General features: G+C 46.8%; 1 protein-coding gene across 4 annotated transcripts in view; it reads left to right on the plus strand.

Annotated features, from left to right (window-relative positions):
• The window catches only part of Fbxw4 (F-box and WD repeat domain containing 4), an 89,539-nt gene that overhangs the window by 62,151 nt on the left and 2,488 nt on the right, over positions 1-24,900 (plus strand). For 2 of the 4 annotated variants that reach the window (XM_087907853.1, XM_087907851.1), the window contains 2 exons: positions 8,943-9,032; positions 13,528-13,593. In XM_087907853.1, coding sequence (XP_087763979.1) covers positions 8,943-9,032; positions 13,528-13,593 — 156 coding nt within the window. The remainder of the gene's footprint in view (positions 1-8,942; positions 9,033-13,527; positions 13,594-24,900) is intronic. The other 2 variants (XM_087907854.1, XM_087907852.1) reach the window with 1 other exon arrangement.

A 24,900-nucleotide genomic window follows, 5' to 3' on the forward strand; every position in this document is an offset into this window, starting at 1 on the left:
TTTTGGTTTTGGTTTTTTGGTTTTTTGAGACAGGGTTTCTCTGTAGCTTTGGAGCCTGCCCTGGAACTAGCTCTTGTAGACCAGGTTGACCTCGAACTTGCAAAGATCCACCTGCCTCTGCCTCCCGAGTGCTGGGATTAATGGTGTGCGCCACCATGGCCCAGCTGTTTGTAAACTTTTAATTCAAAGACTTTGAAACACTCAGAAATGAATAAAACTGACCACCACCACTGTAATTCTTTTATGTATGGTTTTTATTTGAGTCAGAAGGTTCTGTAGTGAGGAGGGCAGAGCAGACTCTTCAGGACAGTCAGTCCCAGCTGTGTAGGAGAAGGGCTCCAAGTGAGGGGATGTATAGTCTCTGCCCAGGACTTTGGTCTTTGAAAACTATGCTTCCATCTGGAGCATTGTCCTTGATACCTGCTGGTGTCCAGATCTTGGAGTAGGTGGTAGATTTTATTTCCTGGTGCTCTTCTTGGGCCTGGGTGGGAGAGAACCTCTTGTCTCCTTTCTGAAGTTGCAGGCTAACCTGTGTTGAAGGTCTTATCTGCTCTTCTAGAAGACTGCTAACTACGGATTTCATGGCTGAGGCTGCTCTTGGGCAGCCTGTGGTGTGCCCAACAGATAGATGCCTGTCGGAGTGCATTGTTCATCTCAGTTTGGTGAATGTCCAGCAGCCACTGAGCAGAGAAGCTCTAGGTTAGTTAGGACAAATTAATTGTAAATGGTGAATTCAAAGCAAATTCAAATTAATATGAGTTTTATTTAATAGGTGCTCCAAGGCAGCAGACCTCAGGAATGACTGGACCCAGAAACCACAATACTCCCTACCTCTTGGTCCTTTAGGTGCCTTTCTTTGTATCTGCTTGGATCTCGATTCCTTTCTCTTTTGCTAGTTTATTCCATCAGGCTGCCAAGGACTCCTGAGTCCGACAACTTGTTGCTAAGTCACAGAGAATGACTAGCTTCCAGAACTCATGGGCAGAGAATCTGGCTCAGAGAGCTTGGACTAGTATACTGTCCCTCGACCATCTTACTGGTTAGGAGGGAGAGTCACATCAAAGCATGGCAGGTCACTCAGGAATCCCATTTTTGGAGAGCGAGTTCACGGTGACAGAACAATAGCTGTGTGTTGTGCACTGTGTTTGTGAGGATCAGATTAGCCTGTGGTATCTATTCCCAGGGTGTCTGTGAGGACGAGCTCAGCCTATGGCTCCCAGCTCTCAAACAAAAACTGAAGGAATAGTCCCATTCCTTAACCCCTTCCTTCTCTCTGCATTACTAGTTAAATAGGGAATAGATCTGGGCAATGGTAGCGCACACCTGTAATCCTAGCACTTGGGAGGGAGAGGCAGGCAGATCTCAGTGAGTTCAAGGTCAGCCTGATTTACAAAGTGAGTTCCAGGACAGCTAGGACTGTTACACAGAGGAAACCCTATCTCAAAAAACAAACAAACAAACAGAAAGCATAGGACTTTTAAGAGACCAGCCTATCTGAATAGTAAGTACCAGCCCAGTTGGGGCTATGTAGTGAGGCCCAGTCTTAAAAAAGAAAAGCAAGCAAGCGAGAATAGGGCTTCACCTCTCCTTCTACTCTGTCTTTTAAAAAAAAGTTTAAATTTATTCTTTTACAATTTCACAAATATATACACTATATCTTGGACATGTATACATAAATATATATATACACACATATATATGTATACTTTATCTTGGTCATATGCACACAACCTACCTGTGACCACACCTTTCAAAGAAAAACAACTCCCCTTCCCCACCCCACCACCATCAATTGCCAGTAGTTCCTCAACAAAAGGTGACCCTTTTTTCTTTTTCCTTTTTCCCTAGGGCCCCTCCTTACACATGCTAGGATTACTAGATGGTTGATTTTGTTCAGGTAACTGTAGTTACAGTGAATCCATGAGTTCAACTGGCTGTGCCATGTCCAAAGGACAACACTTCCTATCATTCCTTCTAATCCTCTGGGTCTTAGATTCTCTTTGCCCCTCTTCTTTAGTGTTCTATGAGCCTTGTAGGGGTCTTATTAAGGGCCAAGAACACAACAGCCAATTATTCTTAGCTCTTTGGCCAGTTATAATTTTCTGCATTAATCACTGTCTGCTGCAGAAAGGAGTTTCCCTGACCAAGGAGTTCCACTGACTGAGAGCAGCACTAATCTATGAGTATAAATGAATATTTGGAAAGCAATTTGACAACGTGTTTGTTTACCCAAACAATAGTAATGGGTTCCTTTCTAGGGATTATGGCCTCCCCAGCTCTGGGTTTTGGCCTGGGCAGCAGGCCTCAGATCCAACCAGAAAGCAGTTGGTGCCTCCCTAACAGTCATGCCACTATTGCACCTGTAGGACCTCATGCTTGTTAGGTTGGTATTATAGCATGCAGGGCCTTTCACTAGGGACGTCCATTGGTGACTTTTTCCCCCCAGTGAGCTAGTCAGCAAGGAGGAAGTTTCTGGATCAGTTCTAGTTACCCTCTGTCTTGATGGAAAGAAGGGGTTTAAAGATGCAGGTCATGGTTGTGAATCCAGGAGTCACGCCCTCTGCCTGCCCTTTCTCAGTTTGCTCAGTGTCCTGTGGGGGCTTTTTCCTTGACTGGTCATTCTTTTTTTCAAGACATGGTTTCTCTGTGTAGCTTTGGAGACTGTTCTGGAACTCACTCTGCAGACTAGGTTGGCCTCAAACTGACAGAGATCCACCTGCCTCTGCCTCCCAAGTGCTGGAATTAAAGTTGTGCGCCATCCCCCCCCCCCCCCACCGCAAGGCCTGTCATATTTAAGCCCTGCGTTAGGTCTTTTGAAAAGCCATGTGTGAGGAAGGTATGTGGTCATATAGTGGATAGTGTTGATTGACTGTCTTACTCTTTGTTCTTGCCAGAAAACTCTTTCTCTTATGCTTTGGTAGTTGTATGTGAGATGATTGCCTGGTATTTAATGAAATATGGAGAATGCAAATAAAGCCAGCCGATCTCTTAGAACCCCATAGGCCCTGGGCCTATAGGACATGTCAGAGATGCAGGACCTTGGGCTTGACTCTGACCTGTCCCTATTTCTTCTCACTGTTGACCTTGTAGGCACTTGGTGCTCCTAACCCTCTATGGTTTGTTGGATGTATGTTTCGAAAGAATCAAGTTTTAAGGTAAACTTGTTTGAGTGTATGTGGTCTTATCTATGCAACTCTCCAGTTGAGCTCTGCTTTCCTTTCTAGTTCTTGGTAGAGCCACAGGTGACCCTCTCATCCCTACCCCCATTTAAATGCCAGCCATTTATGTTTATCCTCAAACCTGAGAAAATACAAGAACCTGTTTGTGCTCAGTTCTCAAACTATCAGCAGACTGTAGGCCATCTGCGCCAGGAGGTGTTAGCAGCCTCTGCTTAGGCTTGAGGACTGCCATGATGACCGGAAGGGAAAGTGTGTAGTTGGAAGTCTGCTTCTGGACTCAGGAGCTCAGGTTTGCAAGCCAGGATTACAGGTGTAGATGAGGCCACTAAACTGCAGTCTAAACTCTGGTTTCATGGTTATGCAGCAAGTGCTCTTAACCACTGAACAGGTTTTCTCTCCAATCCTCCACCTCCTTTGTTTGTTTGTTTTTGAGACGGTTTCTCTGTGTAGTTGCAGCTGTCCTGGAACTCACCTTGTAGACCAGGCTGGCCTCAAACTCACAGAGATCCTCTGCCTTCTGCCTCCCAAGTGCTGGGATTAATGGCCTGAGCCACCACTGACTTCCCCAACACCACCTTCTACTTTTTAATTGTTTTTATTGAGCTATATATTTTTCTCTACTCCCCTACCCTCTTCTCCTCTCCCCTTCTACCCTTTCCCATGATCCCCATGCTCCCAATTTACTCAGGATATCTTGTCTTTTTCTACTTCCCATATAGATTAGATCCATGTATGTCTCTCTTAGGGTCCTCTTTGTTGTCTGGGTTCTCTGGGATTGTGAATTGTAGGCTGGTTTTCTTTGCATTATGTCTAAAAGCCACTTATGAGTGAGTACATATTGTATTTGTCTTTCTGGGTCTAGGTTACCTCACTCAATATGATGTTTTCTAGATCCATCCATTTGCCTGCAAATTTCAAGATGTTATTTTTTTCTGCTGTGCAGTACTCCATTGTTTAAATGTATTACATTTTCCTTATCCATTCTTCGGTCAAGGGACATTTAGGTTGTTTCCAGGTTCTGGCTATGACAAACAATGCTGCTGTGAACACAGTTGAGTACATGTTCTTGTGGTATGATTGAGCATCTTTTGGGTATATTCCCAAAAGTGGTATAGCTGGGACTTGAGGTAGGTTGTTTCCTAATTTTCTGAGAAATCTCCATAGTGATATCCAAAGGAGCTGTACCAGTTTGCACTCCCACAAGTATGGAGGAACATTCCCCTTAACCCCACATCTTCTCTAGCATAAGCTGTCATCAGTGTTTTTGATCTTGGCCATTCTTAAAGTTGTAAGATGGAATCTCAGTGATGTTTTGATTTGCATTTCTCTGATGGCTAAGAATGTTGAGCATTTCCTTAAGTTTCTTTCAGCCATTTGAGATTTGTCTGCTGAGAGTTCTCTGTTCAGGTCTGTACCCTATTTTTTTTTATTGGATTATTTGTTCTTTTGATGACCAATTTCTTGAGTTCTTTGTCTTTTTTAGAGATCAGCCCTCTGTCCAATGTGGGGTTGGTGAAGATCTTTTCGCATTCTGTAGGCTGTTGTTTTGTCTTGTTGACTGTGTCCTTTGCTTTACAGAAGCTACTCAGTTTCAGGAGGTCCCATTTATTAATTGTTTCTTCAGTGTCTGTGCTGCTGGGGTTATATTTAGGAAGTGGTCTCCTGTGCCAACGTGTTCAAGTGTATGTCCCACTCTCTCTTCTATGAGGTTTAGTGTGGTTGCACCTCCTATTTTTAAAGTGTGTGTGTGTGTGTGTGTGTGTGTGTGTGTGTGTGTGTGTGTAGGGAGACCAGAGTCTCTGTTGTCATCCTCAGGAAGGCCATTCACCTTGTCTGAGTCAGAGTCTCATTGGGTTAAAGTTCACTAGCTGGCTCAGCTGGGTTCTCCTATCTCTGGCTTTCCAGCACTGGGATTGCAAGTGCACACCACCACACCCAGCTTTATATATAGGTGCTGGAGTCAGACTCCAGTCCAAGATTGTAAAGCAAGGAAGTGCTTTACTAACTGAGCCATTCCTCTATAGCCATAGTTACAGGTGGTTGTGAGCTGCCTGGGGTAGATGCTAGGAACTGAACTCAGGTCCTTTGGAAGAGCAGCAAGCTCTCTTATCCATAGAACCATCTCTTCAGACCCTCAAACATTTCTAATTTTTATATAAGTAATATATAAATATGTTCTAATAAAAAAATACAAACATTCTGGGTGGTGGTGGTGCATCCCTTTAGTCCCAGCACTCAGGAGGCAGAGGCAGACAGATCTCTGTGAGTTTGAGACCATCCTGGTCTATGAAGTGAGTTTCACAACAGCCAGAGATTCTTGAAAAACAAAAGCAAATATATATACACTCAATTCAAAATGAGTGGGCTATTTAAGAGTGCTATCATCAGTCAACTACGGCTCTTCCTCCTTTTACAGTAAATAAGTCTAGTATGTATTTGTTCTATTTGAAGCAAACAGCTGACATCCTATAATTTGGAACATATGCAAATCACAGGTTTGCATTGTCTAGGCTCTCATGCACTTGCTCTGAACTTTAACCCCCTTTCAGACATTTTGTTACTCCTATGCATTTATTTCCTCTTTCAGATGAAGTCAGAATCTTGTTTTGATGGGACTATATTGCACTTATACATTAATTAGATGAAAATGGGCATTTGAAGACATTTTGACATTTTATGTCCAGGAACATGACCCATTTCTGTACTCACTCACTCTTCTGCATCCTTTAGTAAAGTTTTGCATTGGTTTGTGTTTGTACCTGTTTTGGATTTTTGGTTTTGTCCATTTTCTGTTGTTTTTTTATTAAGCTTGTTCTGAGTTATTCCATAGTTTTCATATTCTTTTGTGAATGCATTACATGTTACTAGATGTTACATTTTCCATTAGTTACAGCTAGGGCATCATAATAACTAACATTATGGATGCTTATCCCAAAGAATTTGTGCAACAAGCCTATGTTCTCTTAATATTTCTACTTTGCAGATGAATGAACTAGGTTTGCTTGTTTGCTGTCCACCGTTATCATGCACTAGCTCACCTGTAATAACTCATGAGGAAAAGAGATTCACTTTGATTCCGGTTTCTGGAGCTCCAGGGCTGAGACCATGTTGATGATGGCAGAGTTCTGAGGTTGTACATGTAGCACATAGCAAGAGACCAAGAACATGTAGGTGTGCCTTTCTGTTCCTGTCTTTCTCCCACCCTCTTCTCTGTCCCTTCCCTCTTTTTCTTCCCTTTCTCTCTTCCTCCCACTCCCCTTCTTGCTCATCTTCTCTCTCCTTCTTTTTCTCTTGCCATATGAAGCCTTCAGAATTTCATCATGGAGGCTCCACATTAATGACCTAATTCTTATCTTTTTTCAAAGTCCCACCTCTAAATACTATATTTGGGTTAAGTTTCTACTCAATCAACTACTACCTCATAGTGGAGATTGACAGTTTAACACATGACCCTTTTGAAGACAGTCAAACCATTCTAGAATTGGTTTCCAAAAGGTTAAATACAATGAGGGGGCCACTTTGTCTAGGCTTGGCCTTCTAGACACCATCCTGCCTTGATGCACATAGCTAGAGAGGTATGTATCACTGCGAGGGTGACCGGGGTCTCTGGGTGATTCTAGATCTCTGCAGCTGTGGGCATCAGTCTTGCCTCCTGCTATCCCAGGACCAAGAAGAGAGAAGAGACTGATGGAGCCACTCTAGACCTGACCTGTTTTGGTTTGGTTTTGAGATAGGGTCTTGCTATGTATCTCTGACTGGCCTGGCATTTGTAGACCAGGCTGGCCTCAGACTCAGAAATCCACCTGAATCTCTTTCCCAAATGCTGGGATGAAGGATGTGCACCACACTGGCTCTAGCAGTGTTGTAAGGAGGCCATTTGTTGATTCTTGGCTGCTCAGCCCCAAAATAATCACACAGAAACTATATTATTTAAATCACTACTTGGCCCATTAGCTCTAGCTGCTGCTGCTGCTGCTGCTGCTTCCTCCTTTTCCTCCTCCTCCTCCTCCTTCTTCCTTCTTTTCTTCTTCCTTTTTTTTTTTTTTTTTTTTCGAGACAGGGTTTCTCTCTAACTTTGGAGCCTGTCCTGGAACTAGCTCTTGTAGCCCAGGCTGGTCTTGAACTCACAGAGATCTGCCAGGCTGGTCTTGAACTCACAGAGATCTGCCTGCCTCTGCCTCCTGAGTTCTGGGATTAAAGGCATGTGCCACCACCACCCGGCCAGCTCCAGCTTCTTATTGGCTAACTCTTACATATTAATCTAACCCATCTCCATTAATCTGTGTATTACCACATGGCAGTGGCTTACCTGGTAAAGTTCCATCTGGCTCCAGCAGGGCTACATGGCTTCTCTTTGACTCCACCTCCTTTTTCCCAGCATTCAGTTTAGTTCCCCCCCTCCAGCTCTGTTTCCCTATAGCTCTGCTATAGGCCCAAAGCAGTTTTTTTTTTTTTTATTAACCAATGGTATTCACAGCATACAAAGGGGAATCTCACATCATAGCAGGCTACTCACTACCAGGGCCACCTGCTTTTGGCCATGAAGCTTGGACAGGAGCATCTAGATGTTGTTTTTTCTTTAAAAAACTAATGTGTTTTTCCCTTATTTGTTTGTTTTTGAGGCAGTGCCTCACCATGTAGCCCTGGCTGTCCTGAAACTCACTACCTAGACCAGGCTGTCTTCCAAGTACTGGGATTAAAAGTGTGAGCTGCCACTCCTGGCTGTGTTTTCCTCTTTTAAAAGTAGCATTTGCTAGGAAATATCTGAAAAATAAAGAAAACTTAGAAAAGAAGAGTTGCTTATTGCTGTTTTGCCCAAGCACAGTCTCTTTAGCATTGTAGTGTGTTTTCTCTTACTCTTGCCTTTTTTTGTTTAGGCTATTAATTTTTTAAAGATTGATTTATTACGTATACAGTGTTCTGCCTATGTGTATGCCTGCATGCCAGAAGAGGGCACCAGATCTCATAGATGGTTGTGAGCCACCATGTGGTTGCTGGGAATTGAACTCAAAACTTCTGGAAGAGCAGCCAGTGCTCTTAACTTCTGAGCCATCTCTCCAGCCCCAGGTTATTATTTTTTAAATATTTATAGTAATGCTGTTTGTACCCCGCTTTTTCTCTATTTTTCTACCTATATTCTTTGAGAGTGTTTAATTCACATTTTTGGTTTTGACCCCTTGAAGGCAAGACATGTCCTTTTCAACTAACCAACCATACATGGAGTTCACTAAACTTCTTTTTAAAAGTATTGTTGTTGTTGTTGTTGTTGTTGGTGGTGGTGGTGGTGGTGGTGGTGGTGGTGGTGTGTGTGCACGCATGCACATGCGCGTGCACGCAGAAATGTGCAGATGTAGTGGCACGCATGTAGAGGTTGGAGGACAACCGTCAGGAGTCAGTTCTCTCCTCCCAACTTGTTAGTCAGGGTCTCTATAATTTCTTCTGGTCTGTGTACTTAACGCTGGCTGGTTCATCATCATCCTGGTGATTCTCCTGCCTCCACCTTGTCATAGGAGTGCTAGGATTAGAGATGTGTGTCATTGCATCCAGATTTTTAGTGGGTTCCCGGGATGGAACTCAGGTCATAAAAGTGCACAGCCATTTTTGCTGGTCCAGGTCGGCTGAACTTCTGTCTCCGCCCTCTGTTTGAGGTATTTATTCTAGTTCCTGTAAGAAACTTCAGACAGGCCTGTTCGTTCTTTTTCCTTTAGTTTGATGGACAGAGTTGTATTTTCTTCTTGAACACCGCTCTCTGCTTCCTCCTAGATGTGGCTCCTCTGGACAGGAGGCTGGCAGTGTGCTCCCCCCATGTGGACACAACATACGTCTAGCAGAGGATGTTTCCCTAGTTGCAAGGTGGACATGTGTATCAGAGAGAGAAAATTTCTCTTTCTGCCTTTGTCAAATACACCCGTTTCTTTTTCTCTTTGTTGCCCGAGGTACTCTGTTGACTGCATTCCAGGCACCTCACCTTCACCTGGAGCCTGCCTCCATCTTTCCCCTTCCTGACTTCTGTTGACCTCCTGTGACCACTTCACTGGTCCTGTCCATGCAATGCTGTCACTGCAGCTCCTGTTCCTGCTTTCCCTAGCTGAGTGAATGTGTATGACCTTCGCACTGTATTCATGCTGTGGGATTTGCATGCTGTAATGATGTCGGTACGGAGGTTAGCAGATGGCAACAGAGCAATGAGACCTGACATGTTCTAATGACTCTCTCCTTCCCATCCTCACTGGCCAAGCCAGTGGAAGGGCAGGGGTTTCCTTGAAGTATTTAAGGAGGGGGCCAAGGGAAATCAGGGGGTGGGGCCCAGGTGCCGATGAGGCCTGTGACCTTTGCTGCTATAATATCAGTGTTTCACAAGCAGGGCGGTTCAGGAACCCACTTGCAGCCCATCAAAAATTGATTTAATTGCAATTTTTCCTCCAATTAGGAGCACTGGAGCCTGACTAATTGGAGTAATAGAGAGTAATAAGGCTCAGATAAAAAGCCTTCCTCGGCTTCCTTTGTATCTTGTGTCAGTGCCTGTCAGAGGTCAGAGAGCTTGCATATTCTATTAGGTAGCCTGGCCTTCATTTGTACAAATTAGTTTACCCAACAGTAATTAAAATGCCAATGCGGGTTGAAGAGAACTGAATACACTTGATGGGCATGTTGGTGAATGATGTGACAGCTCTGGTGGCCTCCCTTGCCAAAGTGTGTCAGCCTAGGCTTAGGCTGCTGGGGCCTAGGCCAGCTGGGTGGCTCTGGCCATCCACGGGCCACAGCTGCTGAGCACACCACTTCTGCTGCCTGTCTCCAGGCCAGGCTTTTCTTCTTCTCCAGTTAGAACCACGTTCAACTTGTTGATTCATTCACTCAATCATTCAGGAACTTTGGGGACTTCAGGCAGACATTGTACTACATTCTGGGAACCAAACAAAATTAACTTGAAACATAGCTCATATGCATTGTGGGGTGAAGGGTGATATAATGGATTTTAGAATTAAGAGGGCCAATTCTAATCCTACTACCTGCTGCTCAGGTGAAGAAGAGGCAAGTTTTACTACCTCCCCAAGCTTCCTAGTCAGTGGGAAATGCTAGTAAAATACTTGTTCAGCACCTTACACATAGTAGGGACTCAGTAGATTACAATGGTATGGTAATGTATGCTTGTAATTGTGTGCTTGGGAGGCTGGAGGGAGAGGACTAAATTCAAGGCTAGTCTGGGCCACATACGAAGACCCTGTCTCTAAACAAATAGTAAGTGAATGACAGTCATTCCCCTGTGTCTGTGAGGAATTGCATCCAGTACTTGTCCCCTAATCAGTACCAAAATCATTACATGTTCAAGTCCCTTATTTAATAAGTGCACAATAGCCAGCAAGTGGTGTATGACTGTAATCCCAGCACTTAGTAGTCAGAAACAGGAGGCCCAACAAGTATGATGCCACCCTGAGCTTCATAGTGAGTTCCCAGTCAGCCAGGGCGCTCAAAATCAAAGCAAACAAAAATAAGGGGCTGGAAAGGTGGCTCAGTGAGTAAGCACTTGCTGCTTTTGCAGAGGACCAGGGTTTGATTCTCAGCCTTCATATAGGACAGTTTACAACTGCATGGAACTCCAGCTCCAGGATTAATGTCCCTTCTTACCCTCCATTTTCCTGAATTTTCTCAACCTTCTGTTCTTCATCTTGCATGCAGGATCCCTAACTTTCTTGATTGGATGGCTTTTATGTCCACTTTGGACTTTATGGCCTATGTGATACCAGACTTGCCTGAGGTAGGATCAATGGCAGGTTGAGGGTATGAACAAGGGCTGAGAAATTTTAAGCTAGCTCCTGGCAAGGGTTTTGTTGCTAAAAAGAAAAGATGTTAGCTTATGGACTTGTTACTCCCCCATCAGTGGATATTGTCGTATGTTTCTGTTTAGGTATGAAGCTTTGATGATTTGGAGAATATTCCTTTAAGAAGCATGATTGGCTTCTCTAACCCTGTTGGCCTTGAACTCTGGGAGGCCCCTTTCTGGTTAGTTTTATGGATCTGTATTGAGTGCCCTTTGGGCTAAGCACTGTACTAGACATGGGAGTCCATGTGGGCAGTCTCTTAGGAGGAGCCATGGAAGGGATGCTTGTGTTTGATTTCATTGATGAGAATTTTAACAGGCTTGGCATAGTGAAAAATATGTAGCAAATCCAGCATAGACATCAGACTGACCCCAAGCAGGACAGGCTTTACATTTGGGAGCAAGGAGTGTGGCACTTAGAAAAGTGGGGGTTAAGCTGCCAATAAGGCATAACCCCCACCACATCGCTCTTTTCAAAGCATTCTATCTAGACGGTTTGGGGCAGGTGCTGAGTATTGGCAGCCCTGTCTGGGACTGGCCGGGTTCATCTGTTACTAGCATCATTTTTCCTAATGATCATAGGCGTTGGGGAGAGGGCAGACAGAAAGCATGGCCACAGCAGTGGGGAGGAGTTCCAGGAGTGCGGGACTACATCTATAGCTAGCTTGACTCCTTGACACCCGGTCAGCCCTGGACTGGGCATGCTCCCCAGCTGCTCAGGTGTCTGCAGTCTGAAGCTCAGCGTTTCTTAGGCCCTCCTACGGGCCAGAAAGACATTCTAGCTTCACAGCACCTAGGCAAAAGGGGAAGGACAGCTTCTGGAGAGAAACACTTAGAGGCAGGTATCTTTAACAGACAACTGAAGAGGTGAGAGGCCCTCTTCTTGGTGGCAGATGGTCAAAACCAGGAGTGAATAGGCCAAGCAGAGGACAAGAGTCCCTTGGGAAGGGTCTACATAGCCCCCCTCTTGTCCCTGCCCCTACCCCACCTACTGGGAGGTCAGGGCTGCAGGATTGGCAGGGATTAACTCCAGGCTCCTCCCTAACCTCTCTCTATTGATTTACCTTGAGGCTAATTTAGGCCTGTGGCCAAGAGGTCTAGAGAGAGACTTCCTTAAGAGATGTCTGTGTCTGTGTCTGTGCTGGCGCCCTTCATCTGGCCCCAACTCCTCAAAAGTCTGGAGAGCCCAATTGCCTGCTCCAATAATTTCCAAGTAGCTATTGTGTTTTCAGGCCAAGGTAATTGGCTTTACCAGTTATTAATGGGTTACCCTAGAGAGAGCAGCAGGAGGAGCAAGGCGAGCGAGGGTGACACCTCCTGACTCTGTAGTTTAGTTTCTTGCTGTCCAGTGGCAGCTGCCCAGGCTAGGAATGAGGCATGGCAGGAGAGGCTGTCTGGCACTGCCACTTTATGGTAGAATGACTGCTGGCTGTACTGTAGATTAAGAGGAAGTTGGGATGGATGCTATCATATTCCTGGAGGAAGCCTTGGAAGCCTGAGCCTCGAGAGCCCCAGTGTGTCTTATTTGGCCTTGTTCCAGTTTGGAGATGACAGGTAGGCACTAGTCCATAGTTTTGATAGTAAACGAGCCAGGTGGTCAGTGCCTGCCCAGGCATTTACCTCATCAGCAGCTGGCAGCTAGCTCCTTGCTTGCTGCACTGTCCAAACCACTGCCTGTTTCAGAACCTTCTCTGTAGCACTCCACCTCCTTCTGACACGTTGGGTACAGAAAGTACAGGTGCTGGGCCGTGTAGGCCAGTGGGCTGCTTGCCTACATGGTTAATGTATCATTAGTGTATCCAGGCTTCCTTCCCCTGTGCTGGACATGTTGGGACCTGGCCCATCCCTGCCCCAGTGTTTTTAACCTTACTGATTGACATGAGGTTTCTTTTCTCTCTTTCTTTCTTCCTTCATCCCCCCACCCTCACCCCAGACAGGGTTTCTCTGTGTAGTCCTGGCTGTCCTGAACCTAGCTCTGTAGACCAGGCAGGCCTTGAATTCACAGAGATCCGCCTGCCTCTGCCTCCTGAGTACTAGAATTAAAGGCTTGTGCCACCACTGCCCAAATGGTTTCCCAATTCTTAAACCCTTGTGGAATGTCTCCAGCTGATTGCGGTATCACTTGTCAGTCCCAGTAGGATGTTCCCAGGAGACCTTATGGCATTGCGCTCTCAAGTCTCAGACAGCGTTATCTTTAAGAAGCTCACTGCCTTGGGCTCAGAACTGCACTTCCAGAGGTCTGCTGCTGCTGTGGTCAGAGGACATGTGGTCCCAGTCCAAACAACAAGCTCATCTGTGGTTGAACCTGTAGGTCCTCTAGTCAGCCTTGGGAGGTTGCACCCCTCTCCACTACCCACCAAGTTATCTTTCCCAGGCTTCTGTGGTACTTCCTCATTCTCTCTCAATGTTTCTTTTTCTGGCTTAACCCCATGATCCCTGGGGAAAGAGCCCTGCATTTCTAATGTGTAGCCATTTCCGCTACAGGTTCTGACAAGCCAGCTCTAACTCAGCTCTCCTTTTGTTCTGCAGCTCCTTTGTGACAGGAACAGCTTGTTGTGGGCACTTCTCACCTCTGAGGATCTGGGACCTCAACAGGTAAGAGATTCCTAAACCCACAGAGCATTCAGTGGGGGCAGGGGTAGGCAGCTGGGAGACAAAACAAGAGCTAGCTGCTCACCAGCCCCTGCCCCAGTTAGCCCTGCAGTACCACATTGGAGGAGGTGGGACAGGAACCACACCTAGCCACCCACAGGCAGCTGCAGTGCCTTTCTTGGGAGTTATTTGAGGTTAGCTTGAGGAGATCACCTGTACCAGGTGGGTAATTTTATGTAGAATTGATAGTAACTACTTGGATTTAATATACCTTCTGAAGAGTGCCTGGCTATGTAATCTATTCTTGGAGGGGGATTTTTATGATATAAAAAATTTCAAAGGTGGCCTATAGAATCTATAAAAAGAGTTGTATAGAACAATTAAAACACAACCAGGTTTTCTTTACAGTTTTCCAGTTGGCAAGCTTAATACATTCTCATTGATTGTCTGCCATTCTGTTTATGGTTTTTTTGGTACCCCCGCCACTCCCCAGACAGGGTTTCACTGTGTACAGTCTTGTCTGTTTTGGAACTCACTCTGTAGACCAGGCTGGCCTCAAACTCACAGAACTGATCCACCTGCCTTCTGAGTGCTGGGATTAAAGGTGTATGCCACCACTACTGGCTTGGTTTTGTTACTTTTTAACCAAAAACTTTTATTTTGAAATAATATTCTATATTCATAGGAAGTTACAAAATAGACTAGAGGGGTGCTTGTATAACATCTTAAATAACAGAGCAGAGCAAAAGCAGGAAACTGACACTGGTGCGTCCCATAAGCTGTTCTTCTGCCCAGTGCACCTACTACCACAGCCAAGGTATAGACTCTGCCGGGCTGTGGAGGCACCCCTTTAATCCCAGCACTCAGGAGGTAGAGGCAGGCGGATCTCTGTGAGTTTGAGGCCAGCCAGGTCTATAACACAAGTTCCAGGACAACGAGGACTGTTACACAGAGAAACCCTGTCTTGAAACCCTGCCCCCAAAATATAAAGATTCTTCCTCATACACCCTTCCTAATCATACCTGCCACCCCTCTCTAACTTCCCACAACCACTTAGATGCTCTTTGCCTCTGATTTTGCTATTTTGAAGATATGATATAAATGGAATTGTATGTTAGCTTTTTGAAAAAAAATTATTTATGTGTATGGGTGTTTTGCCTGTGTGTATATGTCTGTGCAGCATGTGCAATGCAGTACCTGCAGAATCCAGAAGATAGCGTCAAAGCCCCTGGAACTGGAGTTACAGACAGTTGTGAGCTGCCATGTGGGAGCTGGGAATTGAACCAGGGTCCTCCGGAAGAGCAGCCAGTGCTCTTAACCACTGACCCATTTCTCCAGGTCCTAGTGTGTTACCTTTTTAAGAATAGCTTTTTAATGTTGGGCATGGTGGCACATACCTTTAGTCCCAGCACTAGAGAGGCAGAGGCAGGTAGATCTTTGTGAGTGCAAGGCCAGCATGATCTACATAATGAATTCCAAGCCTGCCAAGGCTACACAGTGAGATTGTCTCAAAAAAAAAAAAAAAAAACAAACAAGTAAAAAACAAAGATTTTTTTCTTAGAAAACTCAGCATATTCTACATGTCCTACAGACATATACATATCAGTATCATTCCTTTAGATTACTGAGTATATAGTCCACGTGCAGACATACCCAAGTCTCTCTCCTGTTGAAGAACATGCACCCATTCAGGGACATGTGCGTTGTTTTCACAGTTGGACGACTGCAAATAAAGCTGCTATCTAGGACCATCTGTGCATAGTTTCATGTGGGTGTACATTTTCATTTCTCTAGGGTAAATGCCAAGAAAGTCAATTGCTTAGATTGTTTTGTTTTGTTTTTTTGAGACAGGATTTCTCTGTGTAGCTTTGGAGCCTGTCTTGGAACTCTAGACCAGGCTGGCTTCGAACTCAGAGATCCACCTGCCTCTGCCTCCCGAGTGCTGGGGTTACAGGTGTGCGACATTTTATTTTAGATGATTTTAATAAGTGCATGTTTAGTTTTTTTACTTACCAGACTTTTCTCAGCACATCTTTGTCATTCCACATGTCCACCAGGGTACAAGGTATCTGGTTTTCTTTACATCTTGACCAGTGTTTTCCTAGTGCCACTGTTTTTATTTGCTGTTCTAATAAGTGTGATACTATGATTTTGACTTGGATTTCTCTGATGTTGAACATGTGTTCATATGCTCATCTGCCATCTGTATATCCTGTTTACGAAATGCTAGCTCATGTCCATGGTCCATCACATTGCTTTTCTACTATTGAGTTTTGAGCTTTATATAGTCTAGACATTAGTCCTTTGTCAAATGTTATAAATATTGTCAAATTTGCAAGTATCTTCTAATCTGGACCTTGTCTCTTTGTCCTTTTTAATTTAATGTCTTCTGTAGAACAAATTTTTAATATTTATGTGTATGTGTTTTATCTACATGTATTTGTCTGGACACCATGTATGTGCTTGTTGTCTGCAGAGGCCAGAGTGGGTGTTGGATCCCCTGGAACTGGAGTTACAGATGGTTGTGAGTTGCCATGTGGGTGCTGGGAACAGAATCTGGATTCTTTGGAAGAACAGCCAGTGTTCTTAATTATTGAGCATTTCTTTAACCTTCAAACTTTAAATTTTGATCCAGTCTAAACTACTGATTTTTCCTGTAATCAACTGTGCAACACCTGAAACTCTTCCGCTGGCCTGTACTGCAAGAGGGAGGCTGCGGCTTTCCTGTCTTCACGCTGTTGCTCTAGCTCTGCCCCCCCCCCCCCCAGGGAAGAAGGGAGAAGCCACAGGTGGTCTTTCTGAAGTGTGTGCCCACAGCTGGTCTCCCTAGGTGATTCTCAGCACAAGACTGCTGACCATCTGAGAACAGGGCGGTGCTCAGCATCTCCCCAGACTACACTGGCTTTCTAATCAGCTTTGAGGTCTGGAATTCCCACTCTGAGATTTGCTTCCTGGATCTCTGATCTTGGACAAGAAGAAAGCCGACTCCCTCTCTCCTGGAGAACAGGCCTCTGGGTGTCTGCGACCTGTTCCTGCCCTTCCAGGGCCTTCTTCCCTGGCCCGCCATTTCAGCTCTTTAGTTGTTCTTCATAAACAGAGTTCATCTATTAATGGTAGCTTTGGGTTCTAAGTAATGAAAATCAAATTCAAACAGATCAATTAGGAATGGAATTATGGCCAGGCAGTGGTGGCACACACCTTTAATCCCAGCACTCGGAAGGCAGAGGCAAGCAGATTTCTGTGAGTTTGAGGCCAGGCTGGTCTACAGAGTGAGTTTCATGACAGGCTCCAAAGGTACAGAGAAACCCTGTCTCAAAAAACAAAGCAAAAAAACAACACACCAAAGAATGGAATTATGATCGGAGATGACAAAGAGCCATGGCCCCATACCATGAGGACCCACATTCAGTTAGCTTTCCCTTTGCCGTCCCAGTCATGGTGGCTTGTGTTCCTGCATTCAGGCTTATTTAGAACAGTGCTACCAACTCCTAAGGTAGCATTCAGAAGCAGAAGGAAGACTTGTCCGGGGCCATCTTCCCAGTACCGCAGAGCAGATTTCTCCTTACATCCAATTGTCAAAACTGTGTCCAAAGTCTCACCCTAAACATACCATGGTGAGGGACAAGGGAGGTACCATTAAGCTTTGCCTCTTTGACCTGAGAGAAGAGCCAGCCTCTCCTAGACATACTGGTGCTGGTGCTGCAGACCTGAGAGAGGAGCCAGCCTCTCCTAGACATATTGGTGCTAGTGCTGCAGACCTGGGGTTTGGTTAACAGGAAAGAATGTAAGCAGTGGGCTCACGCTGGCTTCAGGACCATTGTTACCTTCAATTCTCTGAACCAGTCCCTCTGAGCACTGGCCAGTCCAAGCGTGGTCTCATGTGAGATGGGTCTCACCTTCCTCATTTTAGATCTACTTTTGTGGGGCTGGAGAGATGACTCAGTAGTTAAGAGCACTGGCTGACTTTTTTTCAAAGGACTCAGGTTCGATTTCCAGAAACCACATGGTAGCTCCCAACCATCTGTTACTTCAGTTCCTGAGGTATCTGACCACCTCTTCTGGCCTCTGAGGACACCAGCTATTCATGTGGTGCACAAACACACATGCAGGCAAAACACCAATGCACGTAAAAGTGTATTTACTTTTGTCAGTTCATTTGGTGGTCACATCACCTGTTGCTAGCTAAACTAAAACTTCTAGGGCTCCTGTGGTTTTGTGTCCTGAGGCTGTTGGCATCTGGCACATTGTTGAATTTGTTCTCACGAATTTATTCTGTAGAACGGACACCAGTCCTTCTCCCTTGAGATTAAGGCTGAGGCAGAAGGAACCCTCTCTCCTGGGGCTGTGTGCTGGAAGCAGAGGGAGCTGAGGGAGCCCTGGTTGTGTGGCCTGAGGCTCTCACACCAGAACTACATTGCCACTTACCAGCTTCATTTGGGGCCTCGCTAGACTTTGTTTTGCACATTGGGGACTGAAAATAAGAATCCACTGTTCCCAACTCCCAGGAATAGTTATGATTAAATAACTATGAAGAAAGGCCCACTGCCAACACCTGCTTCCTTTGCTGTCTCCCATAGCACTGAACAGTTCATGGAGACCTGACCTCTCAAGTCCCAGGAAACCTGTGGCTGCCTCCAGTAGCAGGAGAGGAAGCTGCTGGCCACAGCACAGGGCAGGGTCTTGCCAGTGCGACTGCGGTCACGGATGAGCATTGTGTCAGCAGTGTCAGCTTCAGTTAGTCATGCAGTTGGGGCTCACGTACCATCCCCTCTGCCTGGGCCCCGCTTAGGGAGGGGGTCTGGGTATACCACCATGGCTTAGCAGAATCTCAAAGTTAGATGACCTGTGGGTGTGGTGTTGCATGCCTTTTAATTCCACCATCTGGAAGGTTGAGGCAGGTGGATCTCTGTGAGTTTGAAGCCAGCCTTGTTTACATTCTGAGTTCCAGAACAGCCAGGGCTACATAGAGAGTCCCCGCCTCAACAAAACAAGCAAGCAAACAAACAAACAAGGTTGGGTGATCTTTGAGCTGCCTTCTGTTGCCTTGAAGGGGAGGGGACTTAGGATCAGGATGGAGTTCTAAAGGGCCGGTTCTGTGAATATCATTCTATGAAATCCCTAGACCTCATCAACCCCAAACACTGACACTTTACTGAACTCAAAGTGAACCCAAATAAGAATGGGCACAAAACCACTAAGGCCCTGGGTTGCTCTGGAATCAAATGAGTTATTGTCACTGTGTTCTCTGGCCAGCTTCTGGGCTCCACATGTGACAGGACCACCCTAGGTATCATATGGCATTGCCTCCTCTCTAGCCCCAGACTGTCCTTGTCATCCATGGGAAGAACCAGACCTTGTGCAAACATTTGCCCTGTATCCAGGACACAGGTCGGAGAACTGAGCATGGCAGGGGGTGAGGAGGTACCCTGGTGGGAGGAAATAGATGGCCAGGACAACTTTGGAGCTGTCTTTCCTAAAGAAGCCCAAGCAGATAATAAAGCCATGTAGAAAACAGGATTAAGGTAATGAACAGGCAGGACCAAGTTTGATCTTTCAATAACACCAAAGCCTGACTGACAGGCAATCTGCAAGGTGGAGTGGTATTGCCGGCAGGACGCTGGCTGGGCGGAATGCAGTGCTGGCTGGCTGCTTTGCTTTTAACCTGTCACTGCCGAAACCTGAGCATGGCGTGAATTTTCTTTTATGTGTGTGCTGATTTGGGGGGGGGGTGACTCTCAGCATCTGGGCTACCCTCAGGTGATCGTGGGGGCTGGGACACCCAGGAGGTGCAGCTTTCCCACCGGGCACAGGGTCTGCCATCTTTAGAACTATTGCCATGGTCCTCTCTCAGGTACCCACCCCAGAGATCCTTTTCAGGGTACCCAGGGGCTAAGCAGGGAAGGGGTGAGGAAGGACTGACTAGAGCTTGCCTGGCCTATCTCCTTTTTGGCCTTTCCTCTGTTGGAACAGCACTGTAAGTTAAGCCCAAGGAGAGGGGATTGCCAGTGAGGAACCTGGGGCCCCTCACTCAGCCCCAAGGTGCACAGGACCCAGTTTCTGACAGCTGATGATCTTCAGGCCCAATGTTCAATCGTCAAGTGCCAACAACTCCCAGTGACAGCCAACCACTGAAGGAGTCTCATCAGGTTTCTAGGAACTATACCAAAGCCCTCCTTGTCCTTAGCTCGAAGCTTAGAGGAATCCAAGTGTACCTTATGTTTTCTCTCTGCATGTCAACAAGACACTTGGCTAGTCAACAGCGGGGGTGGGGGGGTGTGCCAGGTGTTGACTGTGTGGCACACACTTCCCAGCTACTGGAGGCCTAGTAGGTCTGAGTGGTCCTCCATCATCTTCCACCACCATGAGCCTGCTGTTGTTACAGGATTTGCATTTTCTACCAAGGGGCATTTGAGCTGGATCTAGCATTGGTCACTAAGAGCAGAACACTCTGGGGATTGGGTACAGATATAAGCTACAGGGTGGAGAAGCCTGACTCCAGACCTGAAGGTGTCCCGGCGTCCAGCCATTGGCCCTGAGCCATGCGGGGGACTGTGAAGTAGGGAAGCAGGTAGAGGGATTTTGGTAACTTCACTGTTCCCAAGGCACTGAGCCCTCTGCTACTGCCACCTTGCAGGTGTGCATCCACACACAGATCTCTCTCTGTCCCTGAGGGCAGGGTCATCCCTGTTCTGTTCTGCTTTCATTTCTGTCTTGGAGCTGCTGAGTCTCTTAGCCAGGGAAAGGGCAGAATGGGTTTCCCACATACTTAGGCTTTGCTCAGGGCTACTCCATGACTGGGTCCAATCTATGTCAGCACTAGTAGTATCCCCTCACAAAGCTCTTCCTGATCTGTTACCATGGCCTCTTCCGCAGGGTACTGAGCTACCTGGTCGGCCCCAAGCATGTTGGGAATGGAACTTCGTCTTGTGCTAAGCACAGGGTCTGAATATAGGGCATTCACTAACACCCAGATGGCAGGGACTCATGGATGGAGATGGGAGCTGTGGTCATCACAGGCTGGTGTGCTGAGGACATCATGCATGCCCCATTCCACCCAGATGTGGCTTTGTCTCCCCTGGCCTTCCTCTACCCTGCCCCGCTCAGGGGCCTGGCCTTCAGTCAGGATGATTACGGGACTGCCCCTCCCGAAAGTACCTGCCTGCTCCTTTGAAAGTATTACTGACAGCCTTTTCATTCTTTTTTTTCTTTACTTCTTTAAGGAACCCTGTAATTTCTTATTCTTTTTCCCCCTTTGCTTTTGCTTTCTTGTCCCCTCTGTCCCCCTGAACTCTTTGAAATTGGCTTTCTGCCTGCTGACACCAAACTGATACTTTGCGTTTCACTTCTCCTTATCCCTTTATGGCAACAGATGTTGAAATTTTGTATCCTTTTATCTGCCCGGCTGCCCTTTCCTGTAATTACGTCGCCTTGTTAGCAGTACAAAGTGGGCTGCCTGGCTGCCTGGCCTTTGAGCCATTGTGTCTGAACACGTGTGCTCTGGTGGGTGCTGGAGGGGATGCATGCTCACACATATACATGTGACAGACACTGTATGCCCCCTCCCTCTGACATAGCAGGGACAGTGAGTTTCAGCACCGTCCTTACATCTCCACTGTTGGGTTTGAAATCTGGGGCAGGTGGTTCAGTGGGCAAAGGTACTTGTCATTGAGCCTGACAACTTGAGTTTGATCCCCAGGAGGGAGATAAGTGACTCCTTTAAATTATTCCTTGATTTCCATAAGCTCAACCTTTCCAAGAGATGTTTGGGGAAGAACACCCCCCCCTTTATAAATTTGAGGTGTGTTCCTTTGATTCTCTTACTAGAGGACCACCCCCTTTGGCACCTGAGGTAGAGAGACCCGCAAAGTACAAGAGAGGACCTGAAGATGAACCTTGTATCTGCCCTCCTGTTCCCACAGGGGCAAGTCAGAGATCCCTTGACAAGTGGCAGGGCCCACTCACCTACAGAGGACAGTGAGAGACCAAGACAGATACTGTACAGGTGCTCCATTGTTGCAGGAGAAAATGGCAGACTTGGAGGCTTAAAAGAACACAAAATTAAACTGGGCTTGATAGCACGCCTTTAATTCCAATATTCAGGAGGCAGAGGGCAGGTGGATCTCTTGAATTTGAGGCCAGCCTGGTCTAGAGAGTGAGTTCTGGGACAGCCAGGGCTACACAGAGAAACCCTGTCTCAAAATAAAATAAAATAAAATAAAATAAAATAAAATAAAATAAAAAATGGGGGTGGGAGCAGGGAGAGACCTCAGGCCTATTGTAAGGAGCATAGAAGCCAGCATGTGTGAAACACTCAGTGTAGGTAGTGCCTGCCAGACACAGGGACTCAACTATGTGAGCTGCTACAGAGGTAACAGCTACTTGGCCACCATGAGACCCATACAGCCGTCTCTATTCCTATCAGGATACCACCAGGCTGGGGTTGCCACTCAGCCTGTATCCTGTCTTCCTGGTATGCGACTTGAAGGTATTTCCTCAGTGGCTTGGCTTCTTTATTCACAATCAGAGGACTGATTTTATGCATCCACAGGTCTCTGAGGGCTGGGCATCGGACACTGCCATGTGTCCCCTTACACTGCCAAGCCTCTAGTCGAATCAGATGGTCAACCTCATTACCTTTGTCATTGCCTGTCACAATCCCATCATTAATGAAAGAATTACCCAGTCCCTTCACTCCAAAATGTCTGTTTACTCTAGAACATTCTTTTTTCTCTGTCTTGTTAGCTGAGTATAAATTTAGACTTCTCTCCCTCAGTGGACAATGTCTCCTTCATAGTGCAGCTCACATCTCCCTGTAGTTTCTGCTAAAGCACAATTCCTTTGCATGTAGATGGTCCTTGATTAATGGTTACAGGAGGGAGAGAAGGGGGAAGATGGCCAGTGACACCTGAGTCTGCTTTAACTTACAGGCCATTTGCCCTTGGACAGAAGAGACATAAGTTGCTTGTCATACTTGAGTTTTTCAAAACTACAGTTACTGTCCAGGGTAGCACATGGCAGAGAGGCGTGCTGACGCTTCAAGGGCAGCAGAATGTAAGTGTGCTCCAGGGCCACATCAGACATCAGAGTGTTACAAGTAGCTGGGAAAGGTGTGAGGGCCACAGCATGCAGCACTGTGAGCTGGAAGCCTCAGAATACTCTAGTAAAATGCTCTGGTGAGTGTGTGGACTAAGTGAAGTAGGGCATGGTGTTGAGACGCTGGAGGGGCAGGGGAAATGCCTGTGTCAGCTGGGCCAGAGTGGCTGGTGGCAGTACATTATTGAATTTTCTCCCTGCTGGTCAGCAGGGTAAGCCAGGTTCAGGAGACCCTGCTTTCTTTTCTGAGACCCTTCAGGGATATGGTCCTGCACAGGTACTAGAGGCCTCCTTTAGCACTCCGACTTAGCCTGTCTCATTCATCAGGCTCACCCTGCAGGCTGCCCCGTCTGTCTTTGTCTTTCCCTGGGTGGAGAGAGAATTGTTGGAGTCAGGCTCAGGAGGCTAGGGTGTGGAGGTCTGCGGCCTCAGCAGCTCCTGGAGGCTTACGCTTTGTCTACAAGAGTTGGAAGGAAAGGGACTTTTTTTGTCTGGCTCTCTATAGTGACAAGCCCAGTTCTTGCTTCTGTCTTGGCCTGGGGCTCTGAGCGTCAGCCCTGTTCCCACACAAGTTGTGGGACAGCCAAGGCTCTCCGCACACCACCCCGTTTTGCCCCCTACAGTGAGAGGCTGAGAAGCATTCTTAACATTCTTTCCAGAGAAAAGGGGTGAAATGTCTGAATTTGGGGTCACCACGTTATACAAATTGCAATCTAATCGTTTTTACAAGAACACACTTGCAGCGAGAAAAGCAGCGCAGGAGGGGTGAGGAGACAGAAGCCGGTCTGGCCTATTGTTGGCCCAGTCTCTCTCTCCATCACAACAGTTAAGCTACAGTTTTCTACTTCAATTGGGGCTGGGGTGGGAACCTGAAGGGCCCATGGTGCCATTTCTGTTTGTTTTCCCAAATCAAAGCCCCAGCAGGGCTCCTGTGGCACCGCTGGGCTACTATTAGAAGAGACAGGCCATTTCCCAGGGCCTGGTGTGTCCGTTGATGCTCTGAACTTACCCTTGTGTTGCTATACAACAGAGCTCCTAGGTTCCAAGGCCAAAGAAATCGTTATCTTTTTATTGGTGGTTTAAAGTGTGTGTGGCCACTTGAGAGTCCCAGGGAAAGTAAAGCAGAAACTTCTCAGGCCAGGACAAGCAGGTGAAGGGCTGGGCCTTTGGGTCTCCCCCAGGTCCCTTGGGCTGTTCTGTATTTGGTGGCTGCTTGGGCAGTGGACAGGATCCAGACTGGTGGCTCAACCTGAAAGTGCCCCCTCTCGCTTCTGAGCGCCAGCAGTGGGTACCCAGCTCTGACTCTCTCAGAATCCCAGTGACAGGGTGGGCAGGCAGAGGGGGCTCTCCTGGGCTCCACCCCTACAGCCAGTCTTTCATCTTCTATTTCAAACAAACATGAAATTACTTCCATAGATTAAAGGGGAGAGAGAGCTCCTCAATCACTCCTTACAGCCTCACTAATGGAGTGGGCAGGGCCCCAAAATCTGGAAAGGAAAGAGAGAACTGAGGGGCACAACAGCTCCCACCTGGTGTACACAAATCCAAGTCTCCCTTTGAGAGGGGACCTTCCCACCTCCCCAAGCTGTCATGGTTGATGGCTGCTCTAGAAGGGCAGGGTCTCTCTAGAAGCAAGGCCAAGTGGTCAGTAGCAGACACGGACCTGGGGAGATGTCTCCTGGTCTCCTAGGAGCCCCTGACAGACTCCCACCCTTGGCCACTGCATATATCAAGACTAACCTTGGAAAGGTGGCTGGCACAGAGGTGCCAGTTAACCCTTCAGTAGACAGCAGTAGGGTTCCTTGGTGGGCTTCACGGTGCTCACAGTGGACAGCTAAAAGGTAAAGAGAGAGCCCCAGCCTCCTCCTTCAATGCTTTTTAAGATGGCTACCTTTTAGGGGAGTAGGGTAAGTGAGAGTCTGAGTGGTGGGGACAACCTGGAGCTGAAGTCTACATTTAGACACATGGCTGGCAGCCCAGCCACAAGCCCTTTGTGGGACACTGCTCAGGCCAAAGTTGTCCTTTAGGCCTTTTACCTGTACATGCCTGTGATGTGTGCATGGCCTTGTTTCTCCTGTCATACCATGAAGGAAAGCCGTGGACAGGAAGCTGAGGCACTGGGCCCAGAAGGTGCCTCTTCTTATTCCCTCCACACATTCTGCAGAAACTCAATACATCCACCATTCCCGGCCATAAGGATTAGCTGGTGCACTTGAT

Source organism: Myodes glareolus, chromosome 7 (assembly GCF_982192425.1).
Source record: "Myodes glareolus chromosome 7, mMyoGla1.1, whole genome shotgun sequence".
Taxonomy (NCBI): domain Eukaryota; kingdom Metazoa; phylum Chordata; class Mammalia; order Rodentia; family Cricetidae; genus Myodes; species Myodes glareolus.